We start from the raw sequence: 22694 nt of genomic DNA, 5'->3' as shown, positions 1-22694 counted from the left end.
ATGTTTTTCAAGATTAGACTCAAGCTAAAACCACCAACTTAGGAAACGCAAACTGAGGTGGTAAGTATCTAGTATTAATTATCAATAACTCTAACTAAAATAGTTAGTATTATCTATGGCTAAAATATTCAAACTAATGGAATACTTATTAAGAAAGTTTAAACGGATCTAATGAGGAAAAAATCAAGTTTCTAGGTAGTATTATATAGTCATTTTGGTGATTAAATTAGCCCATTGAGACGGGGATTTGCTGTCAGACGACTGGGTATAGTCGTCTGACACCTGGGTCGTCTGACTGGGTATAGTCGTCGACCTGGTCTAGCCTGTTTACTAATGGTTAAGAAATGCCAAAATAGGTTGAAAGTTTTTTTATAACTACTAAGCTTGTCGCGTTATGACAATAAAATAGTCATGAAAGGATCTAAATCCAGAATTAGGGTTTGCAAAGGAGTGTTTTGCTTCCATAGTCTTCCATAGCTTCGTTTTTATCGCCATTATCTGGCAGCAGTGTGCAACACTGCTGCTCTCGCCCACATACTCTACATTGCATCCTTCTGGATGATTCTTACAAATACTGATAAATTGAAAATCCGCTCCATTTTCTTCCGTTTTGCAAAATACCTACCGAGATGCAGTTCAAAGCTAATCAATAGTCTTCATATAGCAGATCCTACTGTAGCTGTTACTAAACTTACAGAGAAACACAACTGAAAGATTTCAAAACATGCTTGGAACCAACTTCTACATTAGTTACATTATTATATATCATCATATTGTATCATATAGTCATATGTATCATTGTCATATGTATCTGTTTCTTTTGTTTCTTTGATATACAGTATTTTTGTGAAGATAGTAGATACTCCCTTATAATTCTCCCATATACATTTGACACCTTGCCATCTTCATGATAACAGAACAATAAATTCTTTGTTAGGCTTGTGTCAAATCGGCTCTTCATCAAGTCTTTCAAAGGTCATTCCTGCGTGTAAATCTGTAAGGTATTTTCTTTTCTTCCTGTTCAGTACTGTTGGGGCAATGTTCTTGCAGTCAAGTCTATGTTTGTTTTCAAAGAATTTTTAAGTCTTAGCATTGCAGGAATTATAACAGAAAAAATTTGTTTTGCATTGCTGTTTTGCAGTAGCAGAAAAAAGAATCAGATTCTGCTATATCTGTAGCACCTGCATTTGCTCCATAGCTATTGTCCTCTTTACATGCACTGGTTTTGTTTTGTGTGCAAAAAAGGTACCTCTTTTTATAAGAGCTTTACTGCTTCAATAAAGCTTTAAGCTGTTGATATCCCAGCTATTCCTACGTTCTTTAGGGAAGACAATCTGGATATGCAGATGTTTCTTACAATGAAATCCCTTCCAACTAAATGGCAAGATTTTTGTAATTAATCTCCAAAATTTAATTTTATTTCCTAATTTTATTTAATTTTATTTCAATAGGTCATGTGGGGCCAGTTGTCTGGAATAATTTGCCTGTTTCTTTAAAAAGTTCAGCGAATCTATGTGAATTCCGTCGGGCCCTCAAAACCCTTTGTCTCCGTAAGTATGAATTTGTATGAATTTGTTTAAAGGGTGGTATAGTTGAGTCACTCTCAGGTTAGCCCGGAACCCGTTTTTCCAGTTTTTCCAGTTTTTCCTATATATTTTTATTTTTTATTTTTTTTTTGTTTTGTTTATTTATTATTTATGGGATGGTGGCGGGAAGTTTTGGAGTATGTGAAGTATTGATTTTTGGTTATTGCGACCAGGAGCTGGGTGAGTGTAAGATTTTCATTTTTTCTTATTTTTTTTCTTTTTCTTTCTTTCTTCTTTTTATTTTTTTTTTAGTATGTTATTATAAGTGTTAATTTTAAGAGGGTTAATACTTCCGAACAAGCGTTAGCTTATGGAAGGTCATTTGTTTTTTTTTGTGTTGTTTTGTTTTTTGGAATAAACCCTTATCTTATGCTTTGCCCCAAATATATTTTTGTGTACTTGCATATTTTGTTCTATGCAGCTTATCCTGGTCTAGATATGCTGCAAATCAATATCAATTGAGAGTCCTCACTGAAAAAAAAAACACTTAAGTAAATTTATCATTTTTGGTTATTGACCTCTTTCACCCCTCTCTTTATCCCCCCCCCCCAAAAAAAATTAGAACTACTGACTCATTTTTTCTTTCCTTTACAATAAGCTAGGCTTGATGTACCAGTCGCTGACTCCTTAATAGAGGTAGGTTGTATTGTCTAAATTAAGATGCTGTGACTCAATAGGCTATACTAAAATTCAATAAAGATATACTGCTGTGAAGTCCATACACTAGAAATTATGAAACCTGATAATTTGTCAATCTACAATATTGTCATTGACTATAATATATCAAAAACTGCTTCTAAAAAAACCAATAAGATATTGCTAGTAATATGGTAATCTAGCAGTTACAACTACATTTGGTGTACCTTATTTATTTACACATATTATTTTGCGTATTCTAATACCATATGCTTGAAGCTTCGGCTGCAAATATGGATGCTTGGATTGCATCTATGAAATATAAATTTGTTTTGAAAGGTTGCTCTATGTCCCATTTCGTAGATCTCTTGTTTTTATGCAATATTCAAATTTAGTATTTAAATTCCATCATTGAAATCCAAAATCCTTCAGAATGGTAGTTTTGTGTCTTCATTTTGGAAAAATCAAGTGCTACTTATTAGGCTCAGCTCATAGCCTCTGAACTGTAAGCATTTTCGTCTTCCCGCATGACAAAACAGAGACAGAAAATTCTTTCAATTCATCAACGAAGGTAACATATGATACTTTCCAAATCTAAAAGAATTTGCATTTGAATCTCTGTTTTTTATATACATGAAAATCAAAATAGTCAACCATCCAAAATGGTTATTTTTCAGTCAGTTGTATCAATTGATGGAAATGTAGAGTGAGGGGACATGCATTTTTGAAAATCTGTTGGGGAGGGTGGTTGCTTTTTCACTGAAAATACCAAAAAAGGCATTTCCAGTGAAAATACTTCCAACAAATATACTTTTGAAAGATTAAAAAGGGGGAGAAGGGAGTAAAAGCCCCTCCCTCGTTTGACACCTCTGTTTACTGCCCACTCTTTAGTAAATTTTTTCGCTAAAAAGTGAAGAGGAGTACTAAGTTTACCAGCTACCAGCTACCAGCTACATACGAATTCTGCTCTGAATTTATAGGGAATGGCAAGCTGGAATTGAAAATTTGGTTCTCTGACAAATTAGTGCAACAGAGACCGGGAACCAATTTGACCCAAGAAACTACTGCTTGAAAATAAGTTCCTTTCTTTCAGGTTTTGAATATCTTTGCCAAGTTCACCTGCTTTGCAAAATAATCATGGTGCTTTAATCCCTTGAATCTATAACTCTGTGCAAGAATGAGTGTATCTCCTTTGCCATCTGAAATTCAGCAATGGACCATAGAGGAAGTTGGTGCTTATTTAGAAAAAGTATGTTTTTTTTCGGTCTGTTCAACACTAAGCTATTTGATTTTCAAACAGTTCGTGGTAACGAACTGTAAGTAAGGAGGGACCCGGCTCAATTATAACCAAAAACCTAAAAACGGAATTTTTATAACATAGTTGTATCAAAAGAATTGTTTTTGTCATTAAAAGACGAATCTTGAGAAAACTGCATAAATTATCATTAAACTATCCAGTTTAGATTACTTTGTGGACATAAATCAAAATTCGTTTCGAATAAATAGAAATCAGAGGTCCAGATGGCCTAACTTTGTGCTTCAGAATCAAACTTAAAGTACCAAGTAAATTAAAATGGGGATATGTTTGCTCCCAGGGCCCATTTCAGGTCTATTCAAACCTAAAACCACTACTTAAAAAAAAGATTCTTCTGGTTGCTTCAAAATAACTAAGTTTTTTAGACAGTACCAAATTTTCGTTAGTGGTGTCATATTGAAAATAAATAAGCAAGACTAATCAGTTTAATTCGACAATACTTTTTGTCTGTAAAAATTCAAACTTCGTCAGTGTGCTGATTCCCAAAGACAACTGCGCCTTCAAAGGAAAGCTATGCCTTCTTCTGTTATTACAAGGAGAAGGGCCAGTTGCCCCAGTTTAGGCTGGACTGAGATGATAAAAAACTTAAAATCTGCAATAGTAGAAGTTTTTTTTGCCTCATCAGTTTTTAGCTTATTTTATCTAATTTTTTTATCAACGTTTTTTTTTTTTTTAAATTTGATGCCTGCTACTATAAAAAAAACTTTATAACTGCCAGAATATTTTGCTGCAAATAAACTTGGATGCCGTCATTTATAGCCTATTACATATCTTTTACCCCCTCAAGGATACCCCCCTCCCCCCAAAAATTCAAGTACTGCTTGCACATATGAACTGCGCACTAACTGTTGGGTAACCGCAGAACTGTTCGAGGCAGGATCACCGCATGGTGGTACCACCCAAGCAAGACCCATATCCAACTACGAGCTTTTTAACTGTAGTAACTTTTATATACGCTATGTGGGGACGACTTAGGGTCCATTTGGTGTATGTTATTTTGCACAGTCTGTTTACATTATATTATAGATTGTTGGTGCACCACTATTTGTTTTTTATTTGCTGTATGTATCGTGTTTGTATACAGTATTGTTATGATTATATATTTTAATTTAACCGCTATAATAATATTAGTTTATTGTCTTGTATATTGCTTGCCCTATGGTTTAGGCCTAGACAGCAAGATGAATACTTCAGCGCCATCTTTATTTAAAAAATAAAGCTTGGGCATATTACTTTTAACCTAATGCAAATATGGTGTAATTTATTCCTTATTGATTTGTTGTATTTTGGCTAAGGGAACGTATGCAGATTTAGCAGACAGAATAACATTTTTATGTAGAATATATCTTGTGAAGCTAGGTGCTTCCTTATTTCTGTTTTACTATACAATTTTCGTTTCATAAAAAAATTAAATAAAGTAAAATAATTATTAATCAAAACTAAAGAACCAATTGGATAAAGAAACAATGTAAAAAATTACACACAAAAAAGGAAATTAAAAAAAGTGCAGAAATTTTTGGCATTTTTTATTTTAAACTTTTATAGATAAAAGTGTATTAATAATTAATACAAATACTGTATTGCAATTTATTCTTTTATAGGTTGGGTTGGCTGAGTGTAGCCATGTATTTAAGAAAAGAAATGTTAATGGGAGTGCCTTGTTGGTAAGTCGCTCATTTGTTTTTTATCTACTTCATGGCTTTTTATTGCATTTTGTTTATCTTTTAGACCAATTGATTTTTATTTTTCTATAATTTTTATGATACATGGTGAACAAACTGAACGGGATTTAGTAAATTTGTTGATAAGGAGTGGCCTTTGGCAACTTGTCATTAGTGCAAAAAGTTTAGTAGTGACTTCCCAAATATTTCCCAAAGCTTGGGTATGAACGAGTATCATAAGTGAATTTTACATGCCCTCAAGCTGGACAAAGGTCATGGTCCTAGAAATAGTTTTACTCAATAGCCTACGAGGAGAAGGGCCAGCTGTCCCAGTTTAGGCTGGACTGAGATAATAAAAAAGAACTAAAAATCTGTAACAATGGAAATTTTGTGACGAAAAATCTTTCATCGGTTATGCTTGAAGAATGCGAATGGTTAATTCCTGTATCAGAGTTTCTGTTTTTGAGAAAAAAACGCTTTGTTAAAATTCTTTCACGTTACTAAAAACTTAGGTGATTTCGTGGCAGGCAGTAAAATCCTAAATTTAAACATAGTAAAACTTATCAGTGATCCCTTGTTTTCACTAAGTACTGATTGTGGTCCGGACCATACAAGCTTTTCATGTGGAAAAAAAAGAATGGGTGGGGGGGGGGGGGTATTGCCTGTCAAAACAGTTTGAATGGCAAATTATGTAGAAATTATATGGAAGAAATAGTTGAAACTATGGGATTTTGGGGGGCTATCCCATAGCCCAGAAGATCAAGTTAGTCTCTAAGAAAAAAGAAATCACTGCCTAAAGTTGTCTAGCAAATGTCTAAAGCTTTACTTGCTTTTTAATCTTGCATCCTACTGGTGGTAGCAGTTGATAGTAGAGCTATTATCTTTTTCAAATACGGCTGGTAATGTTATGCTTTCTGTAGCTCTAGTAGTTTTAATTCTGATTGCACCTTGCTCAAAGATTCTCTTGTTCAGTTTCTGCTTCTTGTTTGAGGATTGTTTACTCATTTCGCAGCTTCGGGTGACTTAAAATTGCGTCATTAGTGTATTATTTAATATTATCACTGCGTCATCTATTACTGCATTACTAAATGCTTGTCCTACATTTTCCAGTTTCTCAAAAAACTTGGTGCTAATCTGGTGATTTGTTTTGTCAGTTTAATGGTTTTTCCTACCGTTGTTTGTTGGCAAACCTGCTTAGGGTCAAAATAAGAGAGGCTCCCAGTTCTTTCTTGACATTCCTCAGCCCTTTACCAATTTAGTGTCGTCCTCTAAAATACCAGGATTTACGATTTCCTTAATAATTTATTGTATTTTTCCTACAATTTTCATTTCAATTTTATTTTAATTTGATCCAGGACATGGTTGCCGGTAACCAATAGAACATTATTAAACTAATGAAATAGAATCACTAGCCAAATAAAACAATCTCCAAACACTCTACACACACAACAATCTCCAAATAATCTAAGGCTTTTTTAATGAATATTTTATTGATTCTACTTACATTGTATCCCCTTTTCTATGCATTTTCAGTGAGGCTCCTTCGCAAGGGGAGGGCTTTTTGGGAATCACTAGCACAAGGACTTTGTGGAGAAAAAAAGAACATTCGAAAGGGACATCCGAAAGAAAAAAGAACAGAAACCGTTGATGATACTATCAACATTAAATGTGTACTAGCTCAGTGGTTTTTTTTTTTCAAAGAAAAACAGTGCTTAGGAGGACGCTTAATTCAACTAGAAAAATTGCTATCTTATGGTTTAAATCATTCCAAATGAAGCCAATTAAGAGAATCACCAATAACTTGTGCTAATTCGAGTCACAAGTCTTGTGATAACATAGAGATAGGCATAAGTTTATTTTGTTAAAATATCCTCAAACCCTCCTGTTTAGTCTGGATGTCCGATGTCTTTTCAAAGTCAATCACTTAAATATACTTTTATTTTGAAGTAACAAAGGCTCAAGTAACAAAGGCTAATGCATACAGGAGGTAATTAGGCAAAATTTCAGTGATACAAATTTTGAAAATCATGGGGGTACAAAGGACCCCTTTCTATATCCAATAACACAGATTGAATACCTTTGTATGATTTCGCTTTAAACAGGGTGCAACATTGCTGCCTTTCTTCGAAGACCGTGAAGGGAAGGAGGCTGTGGAAGGGGGCTCCAATCATAGAGATTGAGAATCATTGTATGTTTCCAATTTAAGCAAGGTATTACCTGCCTACCTTTCTGCTAAAAAGTAGGCAGTGCCGGAGGATGTATGCAGCTTGGACTTGGCTCGTTTCTGTACTGCGCTAGGATTTTGCTTGTTTTTGAAGATAATTAGGCCTTAAATGAATTTCTGTACAAAAATCTAACATCAGGCTTACATCAAAGGAGACTGGAACGAGGGTTATCAATCTGATTCGTGCCTCTAATCATACAGATTGAATAATGCGCTACCTTCCTATTCTCATCTGAGTCAGTATCTGATTCTTTCTTAATGTGTACCATAGCAATGAACATGTCAGCCCTTCACAATTTTCAAGACGGAATATGTCATGAAGTTTTTTTTTTTGTATAAAAAGTTAATAAGCTCATCAATGATAAACATAAAAAAAAAAAAAAAAAAAAAAAAAAAAAAAAAAAAAAAAAAAAATGTATTCTTGTTCAAAAGTGGATATCTTTCCCAAAGGCCAAATTTCGGATATCACTGCTATAAAGGAGTAAAGGCATAGTTACAGCTTCTTTACCAATGAGAAAACTTAAAGTTTAAGGGACATATGGAACATCATTCCTTTGCCTCAGTCCCAAACGCGGTGAATTAAACAGTAAACTCCACGGAAATCACAAACAGAGGTTTGGAGCAGTAGATGGCAAGATGGTTTGGAATAATAAATGGCAACACTGTGCGACCGGTGAGAAAATGTTCCTTTGTTGAATCCCTAAGGTGTTCTATTTATTATACTTAGAAGACATTCTGGAAATTGGGCCAGGGAACCGTCACACCTTTTAAGCACCTTCTAATTTTAACTTACCTTCAATTTGAAGCTGGTATCTGCCTGCTTATCAGCCAGAATTGAGCTTTCCGCGTGAAAATTGAAGCATGTCTCGAAGAAACGAAAGCTCTGAGGAACAACTTCAGATATGCATGTGCAATCTGTCCTTTACGGTCCCTGGTAAGAATTATACACACCCGTTCAAAATATAATGTCATTTTCATCAATGCAGCCCGACGTTAGCACTTTCCCAAAAAGCCGCTGAGGTTAGACTTTCGCTATTTTATCTCTATAAATTGAAGTTTATTGCAAAAAAAAAAAAAAAAGACGCTGAACAATATAGTATTGCTCCCGCAATGCAGTAATTATGCACAAACAGATACTTAAAATTTGTAAGCGCTAAATTGTTTGTAGTTATAGCAGGGAAACAAGCTCTATCGGTCTCCCGGATGCTGAATTTGTAAATAGCCTGACAAGATTTAAAAATAGATTTTCTCATCCCTGGCTCTAAATGTGTTCCTTGACACAGTCAGAGTCCTGAAACTTTTTATTCCACTACCTATTGCATTTCCAAATAAGTCTTCTGCAGTATCTTTGCATACTTATTTATATATACTTACAGTTTCTCAACAATCTACTTTTGGAGTAATTCTTTTCAAATTTTAATATAACATTAAGAAATTATCGCTATATTACCTTGACAAAATTTTTTCTCCCTATTACAAGATTTACATAATTATAACACTCAGCAAAAAAGAGTATCTACATTGACAAGTATCATACTGAGAGATCTAAATTCGATCCGTTTGTGTTGATAGCCCGGTGCTGGGATGCTCACGAGGATCTTATTGATAAATTTGATTCTATTCTATAACTTAAAAAGAATCTTAATTTCCATTTAGTTCAAAATTACCTGTAATTTAGTGTTTAATAAATAAGATAAAGTTATTTGTAAGGTTTGTTGCTTTCGTTGAAAAGAGCCTATTGGTTATCTTCTAGTAATTATTTATATTTAATAATAAGGAAATTTTGACATTTAAGTAGAAATCCTGGGCTGAAAAAATGAAGAAATCTAGTGATCTTAATTTGGACTTAATGACTCAGATCTGAAATTTTAAATTTTAGTCTTTTTTTTTAGAATCTCACCGAAGACAAACTTCTATTATGGAGTCAGGATCTAAAAGTGATACACATTCGAAAGTTATCTCGCCTTTTAAGTGACCTGAATCAACAAAAAGCAATTGCCAAGCTTCAAAAAGACGGAAGTAGATTCAAAAAGGAAGCAAATAATAACGTATTGACAACATTTGCAGAAGAAAAGAATTTACCTCTTAACTATCTTGCAACTAAAAAGACAGAAGAAAAGAATAATTTATTTGGCAAAAATGCAGATAACCTGCCTTTAAGAAGAAAAACTGAAATAATCCGCAATGATGTGAAACCTTTGCAAATCAAGAAAGCTATAGTGAAGACAAAACTTCCAGAGCGGAAATCTAGTGCTGATACGGTACTTGTTGCACCAAAAGCTTCACAAGGAAAAGAGCGACGTATGAGCTTAGAATCTCCTAGAAATAACGTTAAGTTAAATTTCAAAAATTCCAAGAAATCTTTTCATCATTTTGACAATGACATTTCAAAAACCTTAGTTCAGACTCTAGTCCTTGCTGAAGAAAGAGGATGGAGTGAAGCCGTGGAAAATAAACCTGGTGAGAAACAGGATGTGAAGATAGTTCCTGCACCAGTGTTGTCTGAATCGTCTTTTATGGTCTGCCATCGTACTGCCAATTTCAGTGTTAAAAAGCAACAGGTAATGAATGCTATTATATAGCTAAGTGTTTTTTTTTTCTGTTTTGACTTCTTTTTTCCTATGATTAGTATTGACATAAGTTCACTTCAGCTCAATATTTTTAACCAATCAATGCCGGCTAATTTTGTTGAAAATTTGGCATTAGATTGGAAACCTTTTGGGAATTCTCAGTGTAGCAAAATTATAGAACAAAACTATAACAATGGGCATATAATTAGCAATCTAAAAATGTCTCCCTTTTTCTTCTAGCATGTTTCTTCTGAAGATCCACTGTTCTTGACCTTTACCGGTAATATCTTGATATCGAACAGTTTTTTTTTGGTAAAAAACTGGAAGTAAGGAGCGACCGACTCGGGTCAATAGTAACAGAAACTTTAAAAAACGGAATTTTGATAAAAATTGATGCATACAAAAATTGGTTTTTGGGCTGATTTCAAATGTGCAAAATTCATTAAATTTGCGGTTCTTCTGGGAAACTCCTATCACACAAAGCTGTCCTTGGTAAGCAGCTGTCGCGCACCTGAATACATATCCTCATGCCCTTTATGGGACCCAACAATTTAAATAAAATTAATCCCCAAATACCTGTACAATGTGACTGTGAAAAATTTGGATTATATATTATTACTGTATGTCCTCATCTTCTAGTAAAACATTAAAAAACAAAAAATCTCGTGTTTTTGGAACTAAATTAAAAAAACAAAACAGGTTTTTTCCAATGACAGAAGGAGAAACGTTGAAACTTAAAACGAACAGAAATTATTCAACCCTCTCCTCAATCTCTTTTTATCTACCTACTTGGTTATCTCTGGGGTTATCTACCCTCTCCTCAATCTCTCGCTGGTTGAAAATTTGGCATTAGATCAGAAGCCTTTTGGGGAATTCTCAGTGTAGCTAAAGTCTAAGCTATTTAGCTCCCAGCTGTTAAAATCTTTTAACTTGATATAAAATAAAATGATGGATGGATAAATCGGAATGGGGAACCGAAACCTTAAGTTCGTCAAAGGATTCGGTTCGAGTGAATTCCCGAATTTATGAAACGATTTGATTGTGTAATTCAGAAGTTGGGACAAAATGCTTATATTTTTTGATTGGAACGTCAACGCAGCTTATGTTTCATTAGGCTATATAGTTTGAAGCTATTAAAATCCTTGTAGTATCAGTTATAAAATTCAAACTTTGGGTTTTTCATTTTAGCCTGCTCTTGACAATTCTTAGATACTGAAAAACTGCGCTAAAAATTGGCAGATTTTGTACAACTGTAATCTGTATATAAGTAATGTTTTTCCCAAAGATTGACATGGGCACTGTGACTGAAAGTTAGAAATTGGACTAGGTATGAATTGCTGAACTGAATAACTAGTAACTGTTGTAACTGAAAACTAGTAAAAAACTATTAGTGCGCTCCATTTGAGACTTGTTTTTTTTAATGAGAAGCTCATGGTGCTCGGCCGGTAAAAACTTTGGGCCTGGTATGCCGTTAGTCATCCATTTATCTAGGTTTTGCCTTGGAGCTGTGTAAATTGAATTTACTTCAAGTTCTAAATTGATGTTTGATTTACGGTTAGTCAAGCGAGCATGGCTCCTCAAAATATCTTTAGGTAATTCCTATATAAACATTTGATATACATTCCTCAACCTTGTGAAGCACCCACGTCTCGGAGTGATGCTTGACCACTGTCATTATTGTGGCTTCCAATTTATTAATCTTAGTTTACAGACTTATCTTCCTATTCTATGAAACTTGTTTTAACTGAAAAATCAGCATGTACTTTGTCTAGTCTATATTTTAGGTCCTCCTGTATTCACCAGCTTTACTAATCCACTTGATCGATTTTCTTGTTATCTAACACCATTTCTTCACCTTCATTTATTCCTAGTCTAAGTGACTTAGTCTTCTCAACTTTAATTTTGAAGCAATTTTTGCGCCCTTAACTCTCAGAATCTTCAAAAATTTGTTCATTTCGCTAACAGTTTTGTCTAAGAGATTCATTTTATCTGTTTAGTGTAAGTATAGAAGAGTTTAACCTTTCCACTTTATAGCATGTTCTCATGTAGCCTTTGTCATTCTCTAGGGACAAGTCCATCAAAATATTTCATCCCAACATAGGACACAACTCTGCTGAACACCTGATTCCACACCGAACAAACTACTAATCTCACTTCCCACCTTAACCACAGCTGTATTATTGTCGTATAATATGTTTAGTATACTTATTTGGTATTCCCTATAAGAATAAGACCCATATAGGGGAGGAGGAAGATCTTATCCATTTTATGGGTACATGCCAAGAGTTAAGAAATTTGAGGAGGGAAGTGTTTTCAACAGATTTTGGAGGGGTGGATTGGTTTGAAAAATTTTTAAAAAGTAGAAATTTTGATGATTTTAGAAGGTTGGGTAAATTTGTAAGTGTGGGTATGGCACATAGAGAAACTTTTTTGATGAATTGTGAGCAATTTAATGTGTTTTTTTTTTTTTTTTGTTATTTTGCCAAGGCCCGAAAAGGCCTTTGTTGCAATAAATATCTATCTATCTATCTATCTATCTATAAGGATAAGACCTTCACTAAGATCAAAACCTATTTGAGAAACTCTGGATGGAAGTTTGCCTCACTCGCTGTTGTACCAGACCTAGCTAGCCCCTTCTGTGTTTTACATTTTTCGATCTTTAAAAACCCTTCTGCTGGAATGCTCTTTATTTTAGTTTAAGAAACCAAAAATTAGCTTGATTTATTCCGAGGGGTAAAACATGATTTTTTTTCCAGAAATCTAAAAATTGCCTGAAAGATTGTTATCTTTTTTCAGCTGAATAGTGCTTTGATAAATACTTTTACATTTTTTAAGGGAAATTAGTTTCTTTTTGACCCCCCCCCCAAAAAAAAACCCTTACGTTCCAGTATTATATCTTACTATATAACTATTTATTTAGTATTGTTTTCGTACCTAGTTTCACTTACCTGGGTAATGTTATTAGTATAGATGGTGGACACTTTGAAGATTTAAAAGTAGAACAGCCAAGACCCAGAGTGTTTTTCCCGAGTTGGAAATTTTCTGGAAGAATAGGAAGAAAAGTCTGCAAGCCAAGATTAAAATATTGGAGGTTACGGTAACGACAGTGTGCACTTCGAAAGCCAAAGGAAGATTTGTTAAATGTCTTCCACAAGAATTGTCCAAGGATAGTCTTAGGTCCCCTTTGACTGACCGTATGTCAAACAATAAGCTCCACGAAAAATGCGGAGTTATGTCACTTTTTAGGGCTATAATGCAAGAAAAATTAAGATAGCTTGGCAATGTTTTACAAATGAAGAATGACAGATAGCCAAAGATTGTGCTTTTTGGCCATATATCTGAGGCCAAACAAAAAGCAGGACCCTGAATGAGGTTAGAAGAGGTCATGGAGCTTTGAGTAGGTGGGATGGAGGAGGAGCGTTCGCAGCTTTGTTGGCCTCAGGCGGCTTGGTGACGTAGCCAATATTTAGCAGTAGTGATAGTAGGAAAAGTATCCTAATTGTCTAAATGTCTGTTGTCTGATAAGAAAGAAACTTCCATCCCCCCAAATATTGCTCTGAAGCAATCCCCCCCGTCCCCTAATTTTCAAGAAAAATTCCAATTTCGATATTCGTAGCATATTGTATAGTCGCAGTCATGGGATGCAAAGAATCCTATTTATATATATAGACGTATATGGAGGCTGTCAATACATTGACTCAGTATTTTGGCTTTATGTTCAATAAGGTGTCAAACAAGATCAGCGCAGAAAAAAAGAAAAAGAAATGAACATTAATGAATAATCAAAGCAGCAGAGACCTGAAAATAACAAAAAACTGCTATGAAAATTTAAGTGACGGAGAGTAATAGGAAAAAAATTTCCATGGGAGAATTTCCCATGAGAGAGAAATTTTTCTGGGGAAATTTTACACGGACGGGAGGGAAGCAATTCCCTCGTTGTCCCCTAATTTCCCAGAAAAATGTTAAATTTCGATATTCACAGCATATTGTATAGCCGCAGACATGGGATGTGTAAACGTGTATGCTGGCTGTGAATATATTGACTCAGTATTTTGGCTTCATGTATAAGGTGTTATAAGGTGTTGAATGAGATCAGCGCAGAGAAAAAAAGTATATAGAGTAAAGGAAGATTAGTGAATAATAAAATCAACGGAGAATTAAAAATAGCAAAAAAAACTGCTTTGAAATTTAAAGTGATTGAGAGCTAAAACGGATGAAAGCTAAATGAGAGAATACACGTTGATCTGCTTTTTATTGATTTTACCGCTTTTTGCTTTTGATTTTCTCTTTTATTAATTTTTGCTTTAACTTGATTTTACACCTTCTCTTAAATATCTTTATTTTTAATCCAGTTTATTTTTGGAGTCAGTGACGCCACGTTGAATATACAGGTGAAAAGATTCGAAATCTGTATATGATTAAAGGTTTTTCTCGTTTTTTAGTGTTTTTTTTTTAATTTCACGCATGCTAGTCAGCGCCAATATTCTCGCTTAAAGAATAGATAGAGCTTTTGAAGGGAACTAAAAGTGCTAACCCTCTCATATATGTAATAATTTCTGTTCGTTTTTTAATGTTGCTCTTTATTTTCAGTTGAAAAAAAATGTTTTTTTTAAATTTAATTTCTGATCATTTTTTAATAATGCTGGGAAATCTGGCGCCCCCTTCATGGAAATCTTCCTTCCTCCATGGAAAGATCCTCCCCCGTAACTCTTACATCGACCCCGACCCCCCACTAGAAAAAATTCCTCCTGAAAACACCTGTATACTTCCCAGTAACCAATACTATATGTAAACAATGGGCAAAGTTCATAACTTGCAGCCCTTCCCCTGAGAACTGTGGGGGATTAAGTCATCCTAAAAGACATATTTATTAGATTTTGGACTATGCTTAACAAGATGGCTATCTCAAAATTTTAATTGAGTGACTTCGGGAAAAAATGAGCTTGGGAGGGGGCAAGTTGCCCTCCAATTTTTTGGTCACTTAAAAAGGGCACTAGAACTTTTAATTTCCGTTCAAATGAGCCCTCTTACGATATTCTAGGACTACTGGATCGATACAATCACCCCTGGGGAAATAAAAAAAACAAACAAACAAACAAATAAACACGCATCCGTGATCTTTCTTTTGACAAAAAATACAAAATTCCACATTTTTGCAGATAGGAGCTTGAAATTTTTACAGTAAAGTTCTCTGAAACGTTGAATGCGTTCTAGTAATTTTCATTAAAGTTCCATGACTTTTAGGGGGTGTTTCCCCCTTGTTTCGAAAATAAGTCAAATATTCTCAGGTACATAACTTTTAATGGGTATAACTAAACTTGATGAAACTTATATATTTGAATCGGCATACAAATTTTATTCTTCTGATGTATCTATTGATATCAAAATTCCGTTTTTTCAGAGTTTCCGTTACTAGTGAGCCGCGTCGCTCCTTACTTACAGTTCGTTACCATGAACTGTTTGATAACAGGTCGAAAATTTTCAACTTAGTCAAGATGCAGTGTGAGAGTGGGTTCCTTGTGAATATCATGGTTTAGATTTCTTTTTCATCTCCATCTTATTTGTTGTGTCTATTTTTTCATGTCCTTTATTATTTAAATAAGCCATTACACGCAAGTCCTTTGACCTTCTAGTAATGGCCATCTTTATGTAATTGATTTTTATCTATGAATTGGTAAATATAAAGAAATCAATAAATCAATCTTATTTTTTTTATTTATTCTTAACATTTTTAATTTCAGGTTTTCGATGGGGACTATAAAATTTCTTAGCCTCTTCAGTCCGTTCAAGTTAAGAATCTCGTCAATAGTGACAAATACTATGTGTAACCAATGGGCGAATTGCATAAATTTCTGTCCTTGCCCTAAGGGCTGTGTGTGTGGGGGGGGGGGGGTTGACGTCCGCAGAGACATACTTACTGTACCTTTTAACTATGCTGAACAAAATGGTTATTTCAAAATTCTGACCGAATGTGTTTGGAGAATCGATGGGTGTGGGAGAGGGACTGGTTGCCATCCTATTACTTTTTACTCTTAAAATGGGCACTAGAACTTTCAATTTTCCATAAAATGAGCTCCTTCCAAAGTTTTTGCGACAACTCCTTTTATTCGAAGTATCTTGGCGAAAAATCACATAATGAAAATAGATAAATAATACATTACGCCCACATCGCTCTTTACCTAAACAGCGCTATTGCGCTGTCTGTGATTGATGAAAATAAAAGTCTCAATCAATCAATATTATATCTTGATTTATTCTGGACATTTTCAATTTCAGGTTATTGACGGGGATTATGAAATCCCTGAACCTGTTCCGTCCATTCAAGTAAAGAATCTGGTCGATAGTAGCTCAACCCAGTCAGTTGTTAGTTCAAGTGCTAGTGGGACCTTTTACATGCCTGTGATAGTGAATACGGAATCTGGACCGTCCCTTGTTGAGCCGTCTTTGAAAAATAATATTAAAGAAGAGAATCAAAATGATGAATCTGTGTATGTTACTCTTTCAGAAGAAGATGAAGAAGATAGAGTAAGTCAATGTACAATTTCTTTCCAACTTGACATAGGATTGAACGGTTATCAAAAGAGCTCTTTTAATTTTGATTGAGCGTACAAACTGTTAATACCCTAAAAAAGATACGAATATGATATTACCACCAAAAATTGAAGTTATTTTAGATTCAAAGTTAAAATTTGTTTTGTGTCTTCAAAAAGTCTTGCTTAAATTCGGCGTTCTGTTTCTATAGATTATAATTTTCCTTTTTCCTATTTTTTTTTTTTAGTTATATCGAAAGTATCAATCATATATCAAAGGTTTGACGTTAAAAAAAGAAGTATTTAACTCATCTTATAGCTTTGAAAAATTTAATTAAAAATCGAATCTTAGAGATTTATGTGAACTCTACCACTTAAATTTTCATTTAAATATCACTTTAACTTCCTGACACCTTTTGATTTCGGGGATCTTGGGAACTACAATTTGGAATATGCAAAGTAGCCTTACATTAGCCTTTACCGAACCCGAGGTGGGTGGGGGGGAGTTATCCACCCTCCGATCACTCTGAATTTTAAAAAGGACACTAGAACTTATGATTACAAATCCAATGAGCCCCCTTCGAAGTTTAGACGATCACCATTTCTATATGTCCTTATATGCTCCCAGGGCGTAGCATATTTACATATTTGCAAAGTGGCCTTATGTGTTGAATCTCTACATAGTGAAGAAGTGAAGTAAAAACCAATTTTGTTATAAAGTAGATGACTCGTTTCATTGTTTTATTCGAATTACTTACTCCTTATGATTCGAGTAACTAGTCAGTTACTTTGACTTACTAGTTTAGTCACTTTAGTTACTTACTTATGTATTTACTGGCTCCTCCTTTGACTGGTGAGCAACAATAAAAAAAAGCCAAGAGTGCGGTATCCGGATTGACAGTTTGCCGCCCTGCAAAAAGTGGGGTAGCAAAGTAGCAATGCTAGTTGGTAGTTTTCAAATTTGTCGGCAGATTTTGTCTGAAAATACCCTTTTTACTTTTTACATATGAATATAATTTTTTGCTCCAAATGAAGCTGTCAAAACATAAGTTGTGCTCTTCCATGCAAAAAGTGGGGTAGCAAAGTAGCAATGCTACTTGGCAGTTTAAGAATTATTCGGCTGATTTTGTCTGAAAATACCATTTTTACATATAAAAATATTTTTTTGCTCAAAGAAAAGTAGTCAAAACACAAGTTGTGCTCACTTTGTATTGGCGGCACTGATCTCTGTTTTATGTCCGTTCGGCTAGTTTGTATTTCTTAGTGAATGCCCTACTACTGTGTTAATTTGATTGTGCACAATATGTACATATTTGACCTAACGGGGTTTATTCTTCACACCAAGTGTATCTTATGTATCTTTTACCGTAAATGTCTGAAATACCTTTTTTTTTCTCCTTGAATTTAGTCAGCATTGACAGACAACTTTTTCAGTTTTATGCAAGGTATGATGGTGAAAGGTTAGGTTGGATTAGGTTTTTAACCCGTTTCTAATATTTGTAACCTAATTTAACCTAATCTAAATTTTACCATCAAAGCTTTCGCAAGACAAAAAGCTGATTTACAAAGGTAATTGAATCCAAGCAGAGAAAGAGGAATTTCGGACATTCACCGGTGGATATCGACATAAACCAGATTTCGAACATTCACAGTAACATATCAGCAAATAAAGAATGTATAATCTTGGCTGTTCTGGCTGCACTTGAGTGTTCTGGCTGCACTTGAGTGTAATCTGGGGTGTCCTGGGCTGCACTTGAAGAAAAATGCTTGTCCTTGGCTACAATTCAACGTTCACTACAGTTTATGAGCGCATATGTCTAAGAAATGCTATCAAAAATAATTTGTATCTATCGGTAACACTTTGCTTGCTTGCCCCATAATCCGGATGACCCGCATGTGTCGTTCGGCCTAGGAGCTGTAGCTTCAAATGCCATGATGTAAAGGCTTTGAGAGCATGTACCTAAAATTCTAAAAGCAAAAAAAAAAAGATGTAAGAAGGTCTATCTTAAAGAAATACCTATTTAATAACGGGAAGAGTCTATCCATGGTTAAACGGATTTAATTTTCACAGATAGAAGCCTTCCCCACCCTCCGCGTGCAGGCATGGCTAAAATAAAAGAAAATTTGTTTGAAATTAATAGTATTTTTGCAAAATAATCCTTTTGTTAGCTTTTGCTGCTGCAATTCTCTTTGGTTTTATATCTAAACTAGTCCCCTCGTTATTTTGTAAAACCTTATTACCCTCATTAGCTATTGGTTCACTTTTAAGAGGTATTTTCTGAATTAAGCCAATTTTTAAATTATCTGGATCCGTATTTATTGAAAGATGTTAATAAAAAAAGTGTTAATATTACCTGGCCTCTATACTACTAAATTCTTTGGACCTACAGGTCCTTACATCGGATACAGGTCCATAGGACCAGTATCGAGGGTGACAGGGGTATAATTTGTTTTTGAGACTATGCGTGCGTTGAGTTTTTCCTGTATTACCGGTCGTGACTGACATGGAAATAAACCAAGGAAATGGCTGATATTTTGATTTAGCAATAGTTGTAGTGCCTAATTGGAAACTTGGATATTAAATCTTTCACGTTTATATTTCTACTTTGAGAAAAAGATAAGCAGCAATTTTACTCTGCTTGAATGAAAAACTATCCCTCCCCCTTCTAAAAACAACGATCTATAATTATTTCTTATATATTTGAAATATTTTCGATATAACACCTTTAAATTAGATGTTGTTTTCTTAGACCACGCTGCCGTTCTAAGACGAACAAATAAACTTTCAAATGGGGATAAATCTATTTATTTAGACAGTGAAAAAACAGGTACAAAAGTCCAGATATTTCGGTCACATATACAGCGACCGCCTTCAGTAGAAATACTAAAATAATAAAATTGAAACTAGCATAGTTATATACAACAAAATAAATAACTTTTCGGGTCATTCACAAAAAGGTGTTATGTCGAAAATACGTCATACCTATGGGGAAATGAGACCAACCCAGTAAACATCTATAAACTCAACATTTGGCTTGCAATTAGAAGACACGGAAGGCTTTGCCACTTTCATTGGAAATTTGTTTTACATTTCGGCAAGATTAAAGAAGAAATTTTACATCAAGAACTTTGAATGAACTTTGTCAATGAACTCTCTCTGAAAATAATCTAGTGAATAATCCGGAAGTTCATTATTTTGTCTCTTACCGGTCATTTTCCTCTCTTACCGGTCGCGGCTGACATGGAAATAAACTAAGGAAATAGCTGTTATTTTGAACAATTAGTAAAATTAATAGGCATAGTTGATGGTTTACGGGGAGAATAGAAACGAAAAATGGTAAAGGGAAATATGAGTTGGGAAAGATTTAAATAATTAAGATTATTTTCTTCAGAGGCAGGAGCTGAATAATACTTATAGTAATAAATCATTACAGAGGTGAACGCTCATTACGGAGTAAACATACTCATTACCTGAGGCGAACATAGCATCGTAAACTCCTCCATACCATCCTCATTTGTGCTTAACTCCACTCTTTAGTTTCTCCAAGAATTTCAAATTTCCAGAACATACTAAGTTCAAATTTCCCTTAAAACCATTTCTATTACCCCCTCCTGACCCCATTCAGGAACAATCTACTTTTGTTTGGCCCAGAAAAATTATCAAAAGCGGGATTTTCTACTGTCTATTATCTTTTATCCGTTAGACGTGACCCTTAAGAAAATGATGTTTTTAGAGTAGCGGCTTAGGAAGATTTTGAAGGAAAAAAGAAAAGGGTTAAAAGCAAGAAAAAGAAAAATGTAAATTGTCTTCCAATGCGTTATCAATGTAGATGTAGATGTAATTTTAAGATAAACCTGTGCCTTATCTTAAAAGTAGGAAGATGAATATAACAGGGAACGTTTGAATTTTCATTTGAAAAAGACTCATATAATGGAAAAATGTCGATAAAAAAAAGAATGGTCATTATTAAGAGAAATTAAATATGAGTAGTAAATAGCAGTAAAAAGTGCTATCCGTAACTCTATTTTTTTTTCTTTATTAAAATATTGTAATTTCTACTTTCTCTTTTCTTTACCTTGTGCGTCAATAAATGGAAGTACTAATGACAAGTTAGATAATGGCAACTACACGTCGAATGAGTGGAGGAGATGGGGACAATTCGAAAAACAGGAGATTTTTACGAAAAATGTGAGAAAATATATGGAGTTTAATTTGATGTCAATGCCATACTTGATCTGTGTGCCTGTCTAATTTTTAATACAAAATATTGGCATTAGTTATACAACCTTTACACATGTGAAAAACAGAAAGTTAAAAATTGGCGTAGAAATATATTGTTTTCCTGTTTTTACCCCCCCCCCCTTCCCCTCAGTTTTTATTTTTATATACCATTAAGACTAAAAACTATGTTTATCTATGGTTACTGATTTTCATTTTGATCTTAAAAGCAAAATGTTTTATTTCAGCTACAAAGAGAGCTAAATTTAGCTGAAAGATGTGTGGATGATGGCTATGAAATCCCTGATGCCCGGCAAATGGATGACAGTCTTACTTCATCTACAGTTGACGACATTAAACTTGAGCCGCCTGCAGCTTTTTGCGCAAGTAGCTTAGTACCAGTTTTGCCTCCAAGAGGGGAAGTTGTGCCGCCACCGCGTCCTCTACCTCTGTCTCCTAAACAAGTTAGTAATCAGTCTGTTTTTAGCTGAATATTTTATACAAATATACTGTTAGGCTGTGTGGTTTCAGATGGTGATAGTTACAAAAAAGGGTATCGGTTAAAAAAGAAGAAGAAAGAGTTGGGTAGTTCAAACTTAAACTGGGTTAGAAAGAAGCTTCTTTTATTGATTTGTTCCACTATATGTCTGTACATCACATTTTTAAAAGGTAAATTTTGGATGGTTTCTGGGAATATCTGCATCTTTTGCAAATGAAGATGTTAAAAGTAGAATAGCCTAGGCCCAGGGTAGTTTTCACAGCTGAAAATTCTTTGGAAGAATAGTAACATAATTTTGCGAACTAAGATTAGAATATTGGAAGCTGTAGTAATGACTGTGGTCAAGTATGGTCAACCTTCCTAAGACCATAGGCGGGCGTGCCTCGTTTGCCTCTCATTCCAGGCTGTCTAATGTTCCTATGTCAATTTTAAATTCTTGGTCAACCTGCCTGAGAACTCTAGGCAGGCGTGCCTTTCCAAATACTAACACACAAGTACTTGTCCAATAAGAGAGTCATACTTACTCCCACCATTTACCCATGTTATTTAAACATTTTGCCTCTCAATTACTCGGACTATCTATCTGTCTTGGCTTTTTTCTACAATTAGCCATCTCTTGATGCCTACTGCAAAATAATCCCTCCCTATAAAAATATCCTCTGGACGATTCAGTTTTAGTAAAAATTTACCCCGGACAATTATCAAATGGGAAATAAAAAAGTCGTGAAGCTTTGTTGTTCTCCTGAAAATCTAAAATTATGGAGATACAACCTTTTGATACCTGACTGACAACACACACAACCAGTGACATAATTTTGTCAAAAGCCGTGGGAGGGGGGGGGGGATTGGAGCCAATTTTCCCAAATCAAGTAATAATGACAGTTGAAATTAAAAAGGAGTCATATATTACGAAAAAGGCAAAGATATCCTAAAGAAAACTGACCTGTTTCTCTGGATACTTGAATTATGCAGGCTTATCATAATTTTGAGAAGGTTTTTGCAGAAACTAAGTTTCAGCTGGAGGGGGGGGGGCAGTTGCCCCCGACCAACAAGGAAAATAAAAGTTCTAATTTGTGACTGAGTGACCCCTTTTGAGTTTTCCACAAACTTTTTTGTATATGATTTGGTTGGAGCAACAAAAGTTCAAATCCTTCATTGAAATGAATGGTAAGTAAATAACGATCCTTATCAATAACGAAACTATAAGAGCCTAACTATTGATAACATTAAATCAAAGAATCAGCTTTTTGTGGTGACCCTAAATATTTATTTTGTTTATTAGTAATTAGTGCAGTTATTAGTACACAAGAAAGTTTGTATAAATATAGAAAACACAAGGAAAACAACTTAGTAAGGGCAATTTCGGGAGAAATATGCCGTCAAGTTTTGCTTGCATTGCAAGAGTAGCCTACCCATGAGCTGATATAGGAAGCCACTATTGTCAGAAATGTTTC

At 34.5% G+C, this 22694-nt stretch overlaps 1 protein-coding gene across 1 annotated transcript in view; it reads left to right on the top strand.

Moving 5' to 3' along the window:
- LOC148949735 (uncharacterized) overlaps positions 1–22694 on the top strand; it is a 100638-nt gene that overhangs the window by 9551 nt on the left and 68393 nt on the right. Inside the window, exons 2-6 of the mRNA XM_089093081.1 lie at positions 3316–3471; positions 5139–5201; positions 9315–9983; positions 16269–16517; positions 20990–21205. Coding sequence (XP_088949207.1) covers positions 3400–3471; positions 5139–5201; positions 9315–9983; positions 16269–16517; positions 20990–21205 — 1269 coding nt within the window. The 5' untranslated portion in view covers positions 3316–3399. The remainder of the gene's footprint in view (positions 1–3315; positions 3472–5138; positions 5202–9314; positions 9984–16268; positions 16518–20989; positions 21206–22694) is intronic.

This window comes from Artemia sp. Qi Xiang Cuo, chromosome 8 (genome assembly GCF_049724085.1).
Source record: "Artemia sp. Qi Xiang Cuo chromosome 8, ASM4972408v1, whole genome shotgun sequence".
NCBI classification, from domain to species: Eukaryota; Metazoa; Arthropoda; class Branchiopoda; order Anostraca; family Artemiidae; genus Artemia; species Artemia sp. Qi Xiang Cuo.
This window is presented reverse-complemented; position numbering and strand designations above follow the sequence as displayed.